This window comes from Dermacentor variabilis, chromosome 1 (assembly GCF_050947875.1).
Source record: "Dermacentor variabilis isolate Ectoservices chromosome 1, ASM5094787v1, whole genome shotgun sequence".
Classification (NCBI taxonomy): Eukaryota; Metazoa; Arthropoda; class Arachnida; order Ixodida; family Ixodidae; genus Dermacentor; species Dermacentor variabilis.
Window position 1 is genome coordinate 221,272,195 of NC_134568.1, and position 14,297 is coordinate 221,286,491.

The 14,297-nt window shown below is 46.4% G+C and overlaps 1 protein-coding gene across 1 annotated transcript; it reads left to right on the forward strand.

Annotated features, from left to right (window-relative positions):
* Positions 1–278: 278 nt before the first annotated feature.
* LOC142573004 (U-scoloptoxin(01)-Cw1a-like) lies at positions 279–10,333 on the forward strand. Its single transcript, XM_075682493.1, has 4 exons — positions 279–387; positions 1,712–1,769; positions 5,216–5,253; positions 8,770–10,333. The coding sequence occupies exons 2-4, from the start codon at positions 1,748–1,750 to the stop codon at positions 9,157–9,159; spliced, it is 450 nt and encodes a 149-aa protein (XP_075538608.1). The 5' UTR covers positions 279–387; positions 1,712–1,747; the 3' UTR covers positions 9,160–10,333.
* Positions 10,334–14,297: the final 3,964 nt, after the last annotated feature.

Consider the following 14,297-nt stretch of genomic DNA (forward strand, 5'->3'; position numbering starts at 1 on the left):
GAGCGGCGTGCGCTCTCGGCGGCTCGGCGGGGCAACCTTCTGGGCGGAATCCGCGAAAGCGTGGAAACCAACAACGCACAAAGCGGCAGCGAGCGCCGCTCGAAGGCGGAATGAAAACAAGGCAGAGAACAAGAAGCGTCGGTCGTTTTGGGAGCCTCGTGTGAGGGGAAGACGAGTCCCACTTGCATAATTCCCTCGCGGCAAGGCCCCCGTTTCTTGGGACAGCGTCATCCTTGGACGTCCGTCGACGGAGGGCAAGGAGGCGCCCTCTAACCGCGATGCCCTGGGCGAGTGAGACCGGGGCCCGGCAGCCGCCTATAAAAGCGGCCGCCGCCGGCGCAATGGCAGACAGCCGGAGCCAGCCCACGGAAGAGTCAGCCGACCAGTGTGAGTACCGGCACAACATGGGATACCCTGTAGGCGCCGTCCACGCAGTGAGGCCGAGATCGCAACCCCCACGCTCACTACGCGGACGACTCCGCCAGCGCCCCCAGTTCCGGACACAGGTCGCCGCCGCCGCTGTGCTACACGACGGACTGCGGCTCCGGCTTGCGGAACTCACGCCCTACGCGGCGCACGCACACCCCGCGGATACGGGCGCGCTTTGCGGTTCGCTTACCGCTGTAGTGGTGCGACCATAGAATGACGCCGCCGAGTCAGTGCGTTTCGGCGCTCGTCACTCCCAAATTAGGCCGTCATCTACTGCAGTTTCGTACACGTTTTTATTTGGACAATGTGTAGCATCTTTGCTATAGCGCTAAGACACACTTCGACATATGAGCAATCCTATGGGGCTTCTTGAAACCTTAATTGGGGATATCCAAATAACGATAAGGTGAAGAAAAGTAATAGTGACCTAGAATAAAAATAGTATTTAATTTTCATCAATGAGTTAGAGCAGTTCGCAAATTTGCTATAAGATGAAGTTAGCTCGTGTATAGGCGCCTTGTTTTCCGACCATAATACATGTTCGTAAATGCAATTGTTACAGGGGGGTAATTACGTCGCTATTACATGCGATATTGGAGCACGCTGAACCATGTGCGAGAGAGCGTAACTTGGTAAATGTTTTTCACGAGTATATAACAGGTAAATACATCGTAATTTATTGCAGGTCTTCCGCCTTTGTATCTAATTGCATTCTTAGTGTATTATTTTGATGATATTTGCTAAACACTAATTACAGGTTGAAAAAAGACCACGGTATCGTTTCATTACTGCTTTGTGCGCTGCATTATTCTCTCAATTTCTCGAATTTTTTACAATTATACAGAACATAGACTGATGGCTGGGAAGGAGGTGCACATTCTGTGTTCTGTTCAATGTCGATTACAGGATTTGCCTGTGGCGATTCGTATGCCTATAATAAAGATATGTGCATCAGAAAAGCAACTTCTATGATAGGTACAGAGTAAAAAGCAGCATTACCACGCTGATCCTTCTATTTAATTTCAAAATATAATTGCAAATGTAGGTATTATATTATATATTGATTCAACATAGTTGTTCTAATACATATCAAGATCCCCGGAGATCGTGGCCACTTTTCCACTTTGAATAACACTTTTTAAAAATTGCTAAATATGCTCAGCTTTTGTTGTTACAAAATTTAACACAGCAAAACTCTTCGTTGTTGAATTGCTTCACTGAAAAACAAAGTTGTGGTTACTTCTCTTACAACAATCCTCTAATGACACGACTTTCCTTACAGGCATTGTGACCGGGACTACGCCCTACTTGATCAAAAATGAAGCAGTACCTCGCCCTAGGTGAGTTAATGAAGCAGCGGGTTAATTTCTCATCACTTAGTGCACACACAAACTTCTCTGTGTGGTTGCCAACTTACAACCCTAAAGTGTTGCGATGCTGGGACTATCACAGCGGCCAGTATACGGCCAATTGTACTATGTTGACTGTATAACGCAGAGGAAAATTTCCTTTAGAACGCACCTTTGTGGTTGCAGAAAGAAGCGACTAGAAGTCCGAAGCCACATCTGTGTTCATAACGTTTTCCCCTGAGGATTGTGCGCAAGCTCTAGCGCAAGCAATTGCTCCCCTTGTGGAAACGTACTTATGATTTTGGGAACTTACCGCAAGCAAAACACGAGACTTGAAGAAAGGGACAGCACGAAGTGGTTGTCCGCTTCGTGTTGTTATTTTCTTCAAGTCTCGTGTTTTGCTTGTGGTAGCTTCCTAAAATCATAAATCCCCAACTGGCCTACACCCACACTCTGCCATGAAACGTACTCACCACGAGCTGTAAAGACACGTCAAGCAGGTAGATGCTCGAGTTTTATTTTTCGCCAACGTATACTTTTGATGAACTTGTCATTTACAAATATCGAAGATCTGGCGTGCATTAAAGGTAAGGTATTTCAGTATAACTCTGCAGATTAATGTGCTTTTTTGCCCTGCGCTACTGATGCCCTGGAGCTTTGCGCCCATTGATTGTCATGACACTCGGAAAATACTCACTGCCAGATTCCCCGAAAGTCTGTAAAATACCAGGCACCTTGAACAGGTGTCGGCGCCTTTTTATGCCGTGGACAGGTATCCTATGACGCGTTGATGAAAACCTTGCATGACAGCTCAACACTCCTGTGCGAAATTGCAATCAGAGGTTTGCTTTTTGGACCGGCATCAGGGAAACTGGCAGGCCTTTTACAGAACATAAGATTCTGGGACAGTAGCCTCGTGCGTCTGCGATGCCTAAAGTCAGGGAAACGCTGCTGCGTTTATTGAGATATGCGAGCGCATATGAATGCGTGTGGCTGACAGAACGATGAACGCTTGTGCAAGCGTGTGCATGCATACTGTGAATTTTTCCTTTTACTCCTCATTCAGTGCTCGTTCCCCTTTCCACAGTACAGGGAGGTTAAACATGCAGTCTTAGTCTGATTAACCTCCGTGTCTTTCCCCTATAACTCCTCTGTATCCCTGTCTCTCAGCCTTGTTTATATTGCTAGGGCACCTGTTTGGTGGTGTACGTAGTAAATAACGGTGTCTTACTGGAGTGTATTTCATAACAAATATTTTAGGCTGACAATTCACGCAATCGCTGTGCATACCGTGCATTTGTGAAATACTTCTGTCCGTGCTGCAAACGCTCCTGAGACGTGTTTATATCTTCCATGCCTCAAGGTAGATATAAATAACTGCTCTTGGGAGCTTTGCGCAAGCCCAACAACGGTGAAATTCTGCCTCTTAAGAAGCATCAAGAAGCGAAATTGTCGTCAGATGAGCAGATTAATTAGGGGTGACAGTCTTTTTACCATTTTCTTATTCGTAGCATTAGGGTAAACGAGAAAGAAAATAAATACAGTTGAGGAAATGATGAGGTGAAATATGAAAATACAATATCAGCATTGGCCTATAAGAATGCGAACTAGCCGCTTCAAGCGAGATAGTTAGTGAAGTGTAATTAATTACCAACACGTTGTAAACATTTCCAATTATTTGCGGCGCCGTTGTGAGGCTGCCATGTAGTTAGAAGCCGGGCCCCTTGATTAGCTGACTGTGTCTCATGCATGCATGGTAAAATACGTGAGGGTAAATATCTCAGCCATCCTGCATCGTGTTGTACGTTCTCTATATAGTACGGGGAGAGAACTTACGGGGATCGCTCTTACAGCAACGGAGGATGCACTACATGCTGTCAAGTTTAAATTTGTCAGTCCCAGGCGCCAGAAAGCCTAATCAGCTTTGATATTGTGTGACGGCGCGCTACAGTCATTTTGCTTGACGATAACGTTCACGAAGTTGGCTAGCATTTCTGCGATACGTTCGCTCTACGGCCACAGAGTTTCGATTGCTGGACGTCAATATCAAAACGATAACTGCTGCTTACTGTCAAGTTGTGTCTTTGATTGTCTTTAGAGCGAGTTATATCTTTGAAACACTAAGTGAGAAAAAGCAATTCCAAATATTATGAAATACTACGCACTGTGTTAAAGAAACTTTCCGTTGTTTTTTCCTATTACAAAATATAACAAGAAACATATCTTGCTTGAGCAAAACACCGTCTTTTGATGTGTACCGTTCACTTACAGTTTTAAAAAAAGTAGGCACAAGGCAGGCAAGCTCAGAAGTTTGATTTTGGGAATTTAATGGAAGGTTGGCAAAACGATGGCATCCAGGTCATCACCAGTTCTGCGAGTCATTACAATGCCTAAACACAGCCGCTCGTTCTATGTGGGATTATCTCGAGTGAAACGGCGTAACCAGCGCCTCGCTTCCGCAATTTGTGTTGACGTCCGTGACATTTCGTGGCATCGCGCGACACTGCCATCGGGTGACGTCAGCGATCATAGTTTTGCTGTGGGTAGTCATATTTCAGGCAGCCGTCATTTTCGATAGCATTGGCCATGACAATGGTACACAGTTTTCCTGCAAGACTTTCGCAATAGGTTTGTGAGCAGCTTCATCGATGTTCCTTGGCTCGAAACATGGTCACATGCCCCTTGCTTTCTTCGTAACAAACCACGTACCTGATATATTTCAACCCGAAATTTAGGATATGAGGTATAAATCGTTTAGTTAAAACCTGAAATTTCGTAGCATGTACAGAACCATTGAACAAGCGACGCAATCCACCTTAAGATCATCAGGAAGCCAGGCACGTAGGAGTTCCCCCTCTTGCGCGCGCGCTCAGGTACATACATGAGCCGGCGAGCTTACCGCATTGTTTAGAAATAAAGGCCACAGTAGCTAATCGATCAAAAGAATGCTGGGACGTTAGCAGCACGGCTAGCTTGTGCAAGATATTGTTCTTTACTTTATATGGCATCAGTGTCAGAGGTATGCATAAGCAAGTGAAGGGCGCAGAGAATGCGTCGGAAAAAAGTTACTAAAGAATCACATTTTCTTACGGTACTAACACACGAGTTATATGCGAAGTTTTCCGGAGTAATAAATTTAAGTAACGACAGCGTCAAACACAACTGCTGCTATCGTCAATTTTTTATTCTACTGCTGACAGACGATGCCGGTACATTCCGTCAAGCTTTAGTTAGGCGCTTTTTGACTGTAAGCGCATTTAGATTACGAGAAAGTGGCGTCGAACAAAGAAAAAAAGAAAAAAGAAAAGAAAGAACTTCACCTAGCATCTGCGATAGTCAATGTAGTTTAACGCGCAGAACTTGAGAACTGCAACACGTCGCACTCCAACTTATCTCGCGAGATTATTCATGCGTGCGTCTTTCTCTTTCTTTCACAGCCTTTGCCCTGGTTGCCGTGGCTGTTGCGCTACCAAGGGTAAGACCATTTACGATTATTTCCAGCGAGAGTCCTAACAGAAATTGAACATTGTAGTTAAAGCGTTGCCGGCCTAACCTTGAAATGAAAACCCGACGAAGAAATAACAATAGAACGCAAAAACTGTGCGAGTACTAAGCTGTATGAAGCCAAATTAATCACAATCAACGACTTTTGTGGCAAAGCACGTTTATTTTGATTTGCAATTACAGTGTTCCATCAAACATAGTGGGAAGCACGGTAGTTGAGGGAAATGAAGTAGACGACGCGACATCTACCTCCGGAGAGAAGGGCTCTTGCGTCGAGAGGCCTGTGCTCGCTTAAGCACGTTGAGTAATGTGCAAAAGTTGCGTACGCTTTGCGCATTCAGCATCCCACATTCGACATTGGTACGTCCCTTTTCTCAAAGAAGTTGCACGTCAGGAAAGTGAAAAAAAAAAATAAGAAGAGGACGGACGAACGTAAGAACTGTATCAGCGAAGCTCACACCCGAGAAACACACCGCGAATGCCCGCCGAGCGTAAAGACCCCGTCATCTGCGAACATCTATGACGAGAGAAACGTCGCATTGGACAGGCTGGCCCATTTTGTAGGGCACACTGTGCGAGCGCAAGTGAAGGAGGGAGGCGAAAAAGAGTGAGCCGATGCGAGGTTTTACAGCGCCCATTTCTTGGGCCTACGCGAGTATCTGTCAGTCGCTGTCATCACGGCGGTTTGATGGCCCGTTCAGACGTCTCCGGAAGTGATTAGCCCTCTTCCCGGAACGATGACAGTGGGTGGGGCGCCGCTAGATCGCCGCTCTCCCATGCAGTTGGAGAATCTCGCGCCTGGCCTCTGCTACCGCAGCGCCGCCGCGCGCCGGCGTAGAAAAGCCAACGTTACTGCGATGGCTTACAGAGAGAGGTTGAGCAGGTCTTCACCACATTCTTTCTGCGGCCTGCATCGCGCCGCAGAGGGAACCGCAATTTTTAGAGCTCCAAGTGCACCCAAACCTTGCGGAGATCTTTAATCGGAGTACGTGGCCTGCCTGCCGACTATCGTAGTTTTACCGCGCGTCTCGAGTAAATTCCAATACCGCAGATGGCAAGGCCTTAACGACACTACATGCGCGTATGCTGATTGTAGTATGTAGTGTCTAAGAACTAAAGTAAGAGCATGCGCCCATTGAGCGCCAAAACTAACTGAAGAAATACTGAATGCTAAAGCAAACGAGAAACACACGTACGCACGCATCCACAAACAAAAATGATGGAAGTAGTGACAAAACCTGTAAAGCGACAGTAGAGCACGGAGAGAGCGTTGAGAATGGTAAAGCAATATCAGATCGTTACGATAGTGTCGCCTCCTTTGCTGCTCTTACAAGGAACTTACAAGGAGCTTACAAGGAACGAAGACGCTGGACTTTTCAATTGATATCTCAGTTTCTGACAGCTCGATCATCCGTTGAAAATTAAACCGCAATAGCGCTTGCACGCTGCTTAACACACGTGCCAACAACGTCGGCGTCCGTTATTGACACCTCAATGAACGCGCGTCACGATACTGTGGCGGACGCAAGCACTCCTTCACGTCCCTTTCACTCAACGGTGAAAGAAAAGCTTGTCAACCCTTCCTACCTCGCGTCGCGTGACAGCGGCCAGGGAAACCCGACCGGCTAGCGGAGTGCATGCCTGTCTATCACGGTCACGCTGGCCAGAATGCGCCTCGTCCTTTCGCTCGTTAATATTTTGCAGGTGCAAAGCGTTCGATGCTTAAATATTTGATGGAGACATGCCCTTTAATTAAAACAGCACTAAAACCTTCTCTTACAGTATGTAAGTTGTCATTTACTGTTCTTTTTTTCAGGCTTATTGAAGATTTTAATTTCTCTGGTGCTCGCACATGCTTACCTCAATTGTGTTTTTTTTTCTGCTTTGCTCTTTCAGTATTTGTATAAAATACTACCCTTACTGTATGCTAGTGATGTCAATGTGGGCGGTTTTCTGCTTGCAACATCACTACCAAGACATAATCACAGAATTACTCTTTGTTTCAAGACAGGGAAAAAAATAACATGACTTTAGTATATCGCAAACTGTAGTTAGGCTTTATGTTGCCGCTGATTTCTCTTTAATCATGCCTTCACTCGCCCAGGTTTTTCAAGAAGATACTTAAAGGTAACAAGAAATACAGGAGGGCAGCAGAAATTTAACTCAATTAATTCTTAATCGCACTTTCACACAAGGTGCTTGAATAAGCGCTCGAAGCAGCCTAACTTGCCCCTCTTGTTTAGCAATCTTTGCAAACAGAAATCCTGATTAGTAATTTCTGTTATAAAATGTGAGGGGAAAAAAATGTTGTCGCGCATATTTTGATACATAAAGCAAATATAGGACTGATGTTACGTAGTCTGTGCGCGGCCTCTTGTTAACACGGGAACACTCATGACAGCAGCTCCACCATTGCACATACATATGCATGTTCTAGGCCCTAGCTTCTCCCCTTGATGCGCTTTTCGTTCTACATCCTACGTGCGACACGGTTCGAGAGTTGCGTCGTCGTCTTTGGAGCTGCTTACACCTGCCTACGCATTCGAAGCGCGGTGTAAACCCACACGAGCGTATATTGATTAGTGCGTGCGGAGTCGGCAGAAATAAGTAATGCGCAGTGCCCACGCAGTACGCCCTGCAGTGACACGTTTCCTTACAAAGCCGTTTTTCTAAGCACATGGCTATATACAAAAGCATGCGCAGGCGAGAATTCGACAGCTTGTGTTCTTGTCCGTAAGAGAATGCTCGGTGGCGGCTTTGAGGACGGAAAAGAACCTCTGGATGCATTCAGTGGCACGTTTATAGTCCTCATAGGCTTCATGTATCCTAAATGCGTGCGGTATATGCAAAAGGAAAACTGACAACTTTTTGGCTTTATCTTCTGCAGTAGGGAAGTGAAGTCAGCCTTGTCGTGTGCTCATTTCATGATCGAAGTTTCGCGCTCTCATGCGAATGGTGGATTGAATCAGAGAGCGATGTTTTTACCTCCAGGTGAAGCCCAGCGTCTTTCAAATTTAACAAGTGCAGGAATCTGCAGTTTAGAAACTAGAATACGCAAAGCGTTAGCGTCCCAACAGGACCAGGCGGGGAATGACCAAAAAGAGATAGATCCTCTCGAAATACAATAAAATCATATATTTTACTGCAAAGTACGAAAAGTGATTGGTATGTTTCGTTTTCTCTAAGAAAAGTGATCTAGAAACCACCATACGTTAGTCTAACCCAGGAAGTTTTTATACATGGCAAATAAAGCATAACGCGAGAGCAGCTGATGTGTTCGAGGTGCAATGCTTAAGGGTACGTGACTGGCGCTTCCATGTGACTGCCCATATGCACAACCGCTGTCTCATGCCAACTTTTCGCCCCAGTCCCTGATCTGTGCCTCCTCACCGCTCTCGGCAGAAGTGCACATCCTTCTCTGTAACATGCACATCAGCGGAATTTACAAGAAATTTCGTTTTTCTTTCCTTTTTCTTCGCCACCGCAGTCTAAACGGGCAGCCTACGAGCTTCCGGACGGCGTTGAGTTCCTCGTCGGATCCGTGAAGACCTCCTTTACCTGCCCCGCCAAGAATGGCTACTACGCGGACGTGGACAATGCCTGCCAGATCTTCCACGTGTGCAATGTCGTGCCCAAGGACGACGGCAGCACGGAGGTGCAACAGTACAGCTTCCTGTGCGGCAACCAGACGGTGTTCAACCAGTTCTCGCTGACATGCTCGCTGCCCGAAGACGCCGTCCCATGTGGCAGCTCGGCCGACTTCTTCTACCTCAATGACAGGATCGGCCAGGAAAAGGTGAACCTGCACGACGACGCCGACCTGCAGCGTGCCGTCCAGGTCATCCCCCGGTACCAGCAGGCACCCTTCAAGGCTTGAAGCCCACCGCCGCCGCCCCGTTCACGCGAACGCGACATCGTATCGTAGCCAGTTTGAATCGAGCCTGTGACCGTGTGGACGAAGAACCGCGACATATCCGACAAGCCACCCAGGCACTCACGCAAACGTCCGCCGCGTGCTCGCTGTTTTTTTTTCTACTACTGTGCCTGTCGATGGCATACGAAGGGGTCCTGTTGGAGTCCGCGCCACACCCGCGAACCTCACGTACTTACGCTCATACTACGGAATGCCAACAACAGCTATTCGGATACAGAAAACATCACCGTCATTCTTGATACCGCTTTGAGCAGGCACATAAGAAATTACGTCGGAGCATACAGCTAGAGGGGGAGAGATTAAACAAGAAAAAAAAGTAAACAAGAGAAATATCCTTTGGGTCGTTTCAGCATTCGTAACGTACCCACTGGAGCGACGTACAAAGTTCGCGAGGGAGACTCGCCTTACAGCGATGGCGCGGAAGGTGCACACCACTGCTAGCTTGTATTTTAGCTCGGCTCACCACATTGTCGCCTTCGTGTCGACGCTGCCAACGAGATACGGAGATTTCGTCATCTTCCAGCGCCTTGCGCACGGCCCCTGCTTTCGGTTGTACAGTCATAAACTTTCTGGGCTGGAGCACCGTACGTGTTCTCTTGCGGTTCCCTCCTATTTTCGTGCTTTTCTGCGAGGTTGTGGGGTGCCCTCTGCTTTTGGGTGTAGGTCGGCTGCGCAATCCATTGGGTAAGATCACAGTGCCTAAAGCCATGCAACGTCGCTGCTGTTGGTTCCCTCTTCTTAGTCATGTAGCTTACGCCTTCGCTTGTCCGCAGTCATGTGTGAGCTCGTTGTACAAAACAGCAATTTAAAGAAAGAAACAGGAAAACTTCCTGCTTGTATGGTGACTGTATGACCTCCCATGGGTTATTTAGTAAATCACGATTTCTTTCTGTTGCCACAGATTCCACGAAACTGCGATGTCCTGAGTAACAGAAGCGCCCGGTGTGGTAATCTTGTATACACCTTTCCTTTCAAGTGGCAGTTCTCTCTAATATGTTCAGCGCATCATGTACAAAATGCCAAATGCTTTTTTGTGACACTCAGAATATGCTGCGTCATGGTGAACTCATGGTCTCATATGCTTTGCTCGGATAAAATAAATTCATTGTTGTTCGTTCTTCTGGGTTCTGTCTTTTTATGAAGGTGGTGCATTGCTATGAATGTGATTAGAATTAACGAATTAAATATGCGCATAGCACGAATTGGTCGTTGTCGTGTTGTACCGTAGTTTCCGATTTTAGTGATTATAGATGACAGTAATGTGCAAAAAACATTCTAAATCAGTAAAGCACAACTTATGGCTTCACGGCATAGTACTTCTTCATGAGGTGAAACCACCATCACGTAACAAAAAGTCGCATGTGTCGAAAAGTTATGCCGCGATAAACATTCCTCCATGACAAAGAGAGCCCGATTATCGTACGTGCTTCGTGTACATTCAATTTTATTGACGTGCAGCATTCAACAAGCAATAGACAATAATAATATACGCACCTGAAAACTTAATTTGCAGTCCTAGCTCATGAACAGAAGCACAGTTCGGACTACTGAGGAATCACCAGCTCATTTTAAGACAAATAAATAATAAGTCAGAAGGGCTACGTGCAAAATCAACAGAATAATTCCCTTACGTTGTAAGTGTAATCTGCGTTATAGTGAAGCAATTCATTCGTCCACCATAACACAGCCGCAGTCAAGCTATTTCATACATTCACTAGATTGAAAACCATTCACACGTAAAGAGAGCATTTTAAAATCAAGAAAAAAGAACACTGAAAATTCCTGTCTACACAGAATTACGAATAGTCAACATACCACCTCTAAATATTGTGCGAGTCACCTATGCCTCCCAGAAACTTTACCATTGGTGTACAGCCGCCATCTGTACGAATGTTCCTATCACCATCGATACAAGACTTTATATATATATATATATATATATATATATATATATATATATATATATATATATATATATATATATATATATATATATATATATATATATATATATATATGTGTGTGTGTGTGTGTGTGTGTGTGTGTGTGTGTGTGTGTGTGTGTGTTTGTGTGCTGTCACCCTCTCAATTTGGAAGCAAACAGCGCTAAAAACGGCACAAAAGAAGAGATTGCTTTACCAAACAGGTCACAATATACTAAGCGGACTACCAACTGAAAGGTTCATTTCGAGACAGCTCTCTTATAAACCTTATAGAAGGGCAAGAGAGGGGAAGAAAACCGACATTAAAGAAAAAATTGAACGCAAAGATGACAACGCTATAATCTGAACGCCTGCCTCAATCGCAAATGTAAGTGATATCTCTACCGATGCAGCTGCACAGACTAAACGCTGACAAATGACAACGCGCAGCGATGTCGAGGAGTTCCAGTTCGTGTTGCGACTACGGGTTGCGCAACTACGGCTGAACACGCCTGCTACCGTGCCGAGGCCAAGCTGAGGAAATAGGTAACGAAGAACGAAGAAGGGAACTTTAATGCTATATACGGCTATTTACATGCTGGTATTTCGCTGGTCAAAAGCTCGCGAAAGCTATCTGGGCCCAGCGCGACTGCGCGAAGTTCAGAAAGTTTCGGCGCATGTTCTCACGCGGTGGTCAGGACCGGCCATTCGAAGCGTCGCGCGCTCCACACGTGACAGTGAGGTTCCTGATTCGTCGGTGCGTTCTTGGACGAAGCGGCGTGATCTGTGAGTGTCACGAAGCCGGCTCCAAAGAGGAACCGCTACAGCGCAAGGTTTTGCGCAGAAAACCTGATCTCAGGCGGATGCACAACGGAGGCTTTCCGGGGAAAAGCTGCCAGCCTGTGGGACGGCCGTCATCGGCAGGACCGCTGCCGTCCGCATTGGCCTGTCGCGAAGCGTCTGCGGGCCGGATTCGGAACACGGGCCCGTAATTCGGATACCCCTGCATTAGACAATGGTCTAACCGGCCACCCAAGTTATCGGAAAAACGGTTAGAGACAAACATAGAATCATCCTGGAAAGTGTGTAAGGTATTATAAGAATGCAAATCGCATTGTATAGGTGTCAATACCGGCTCGCTTTCCCCCTTACGTCGTCACCAGTCACCTAGCGAGGGACACTAGTTGCTGCAGTTTCGCATGCACGAATTGCAACCTTCGCGACTTCTACAAGGCCCGCACAGTCGCCACGCAATTTATTGGACGTTTTGGTCGACGGAACCGCCGCAATTGCGCTTATTGATACTGGGGCTGCAGTTTCTGTTGTCGACGAAAAGCTTTGCCGTAACTTCCGCAAGGTCACAACGCCGTTGTCTGGTATGCTTCTACGCACAGTGACTGCGCAGCATATAGCCCCGCTTGCTCAATGTACTGCAAGGGTGGTCATCGACGGCATTGTCTATTTTGTTGAATTTTTCGTGTTGTCTTCATGTTCACATGACATCACTCTCGGCTGAGACTTCTTGTAGCACCATCGTGCCATCATCGACTGTGCCTGGGCCGAAGTGTCGCTTTTCCCGCTTGCCGATGCCCCGCTGTCTGACGTTTCTGAAGAAAAAGCCTCCAAGCTCACCACTGTGTCCGATACGGACCTACCACCCGAAATGTGTGTGCTTGTGCCCGTCTCTTGCTATACCGCGCCAAACGCTACTGTACTTTTTACACCGTCGCCTATTTTTCTACGTCGCAAGGCCCTACCTCTCCCGTTTGCCGTCCTCCTCTTCACTACACACTTCTTTTTGGCAATTGGAGCAAACCAAGGAAGCAATTCTCAGCTTTGCTTCTTTGTTTGCTGTTACACGAAGAAATTAGATTTTTCGTCCAGATGTCATCACAGCATTGTTCCGCGCTACATGATAAAAACATAATTGAACACTTTAATGGGGAACGAAAATTAAGAAAGGCATGGTCTGCGTGACGCAGCAATGAGCACAAGGTACAGACTCTCGAAACGAACTTACAGAAAGTATAAAAAAAGAAAACAAGGGCAGGAGCTTAAACCAATAAACGAGAAGGCGTTGTTACAAATTGGAAACGATATCAGATAATAAATGCGTGCAACCGGACGCAAGCTTCACAGAATGAAGCTTACGCATCCCTACATCAGTTCCTTGTTTATGGTGTGACGTGCCTTCCAACTTCATTCGAGAAGCGTCCGCTGAGGAGTCATCGCGCCCGGATTTGCCTGCGGTGACTAATTGCTAATGCAGACTCTAGGCGCACCGATAAAGGTGGTCAAGCGGACTCGCTGGACCTCCTTGGAACTGGTGCCCGCCGCGATTATATCAAAGCGTCCAGGACGCTGTGGAAGGTCAGGATACTTTGGTCTTCCTCGCGAAAATATCGAAAATATCAACCGAAGGAGGTCAAAACCGCTTCCGAAACGAGCGGCGTCGACGCCGGCGATATAGCCTTGAATCGTCGTCGCGTATTGCAGCAGGCCGTAGGTCCCGCCAGAAAAGTTTATTTTTCGCTTCACTATATTCTTTGCAGAAAAAAAATGTCTAGACTGGCGCCGCACGCTAAGAAGGATGAATGAGTTTGTATGGCTGTCACGGAAGAGATGTACACACGTGCTTAAGAAGCTCAATATGGACAAGAGAAGTATTGGCTCCGGCAATAAAACAAGAACCAAGAACGAAACAAGAACACGAACGAACGAACGAAGCCTGACGATTTGTCGTGAGTTTCTCTTCAGTGCAGAACGGCGGGCGTACAGTTGCCTTAGAGTAATGTATGTACAACAGCGAAAAACCGTATATATATATATATATATATATATATATATATATATATATATATATATATATATATATATATTGGCTTCCGAAACATTATTCAAGGCAGAGTAAAGTCGATACAAGCTTGAGATAAACTAAGGTAAAGTGTTGTAAAGGATTGACATGTGCGTTCGGTGTTCCCTATTTTACGAAATCTGACGAGCTCGGCGTATGCAGCGGCGAATATCGACACAGATTATACGCGCGTGCCCTTTGTACTAAATAAGCAGGCCGACGGAGTGCATGAAAACGAAGGTCGGCTACAGCGAGACTGGCCCGCGACAGGGCGTTAGACCAGGTGTAGGTATCTGGTATGCCCCG

What these genes read in the sequence shown, in the direction of transcription:
- LOC142573004 (XM_075682493.1), top strand. Translation starts at nt 1,748, where the DNA reads ATGAAGCAGTACCTCGCCCTAG. An exon ending in GAAGCAGTACCTCGCCCTAG is followed by an intron (nt 1,770 to 5,215) that starts GTGAGTTAATGA and finishes TTTCTTTCACAG; the next exon opens with CCTTTGCCCTGGTTGCCGTG. An exon ending in TGGCTGTTGCGCTACCAAGG is followed by an intron (nt 5,254 to 8,769) that starts GTAAGACCATTT and finishes TCGCCACCGCAG; the next exon opens with TCTAAACGGGCAGCCTACGA.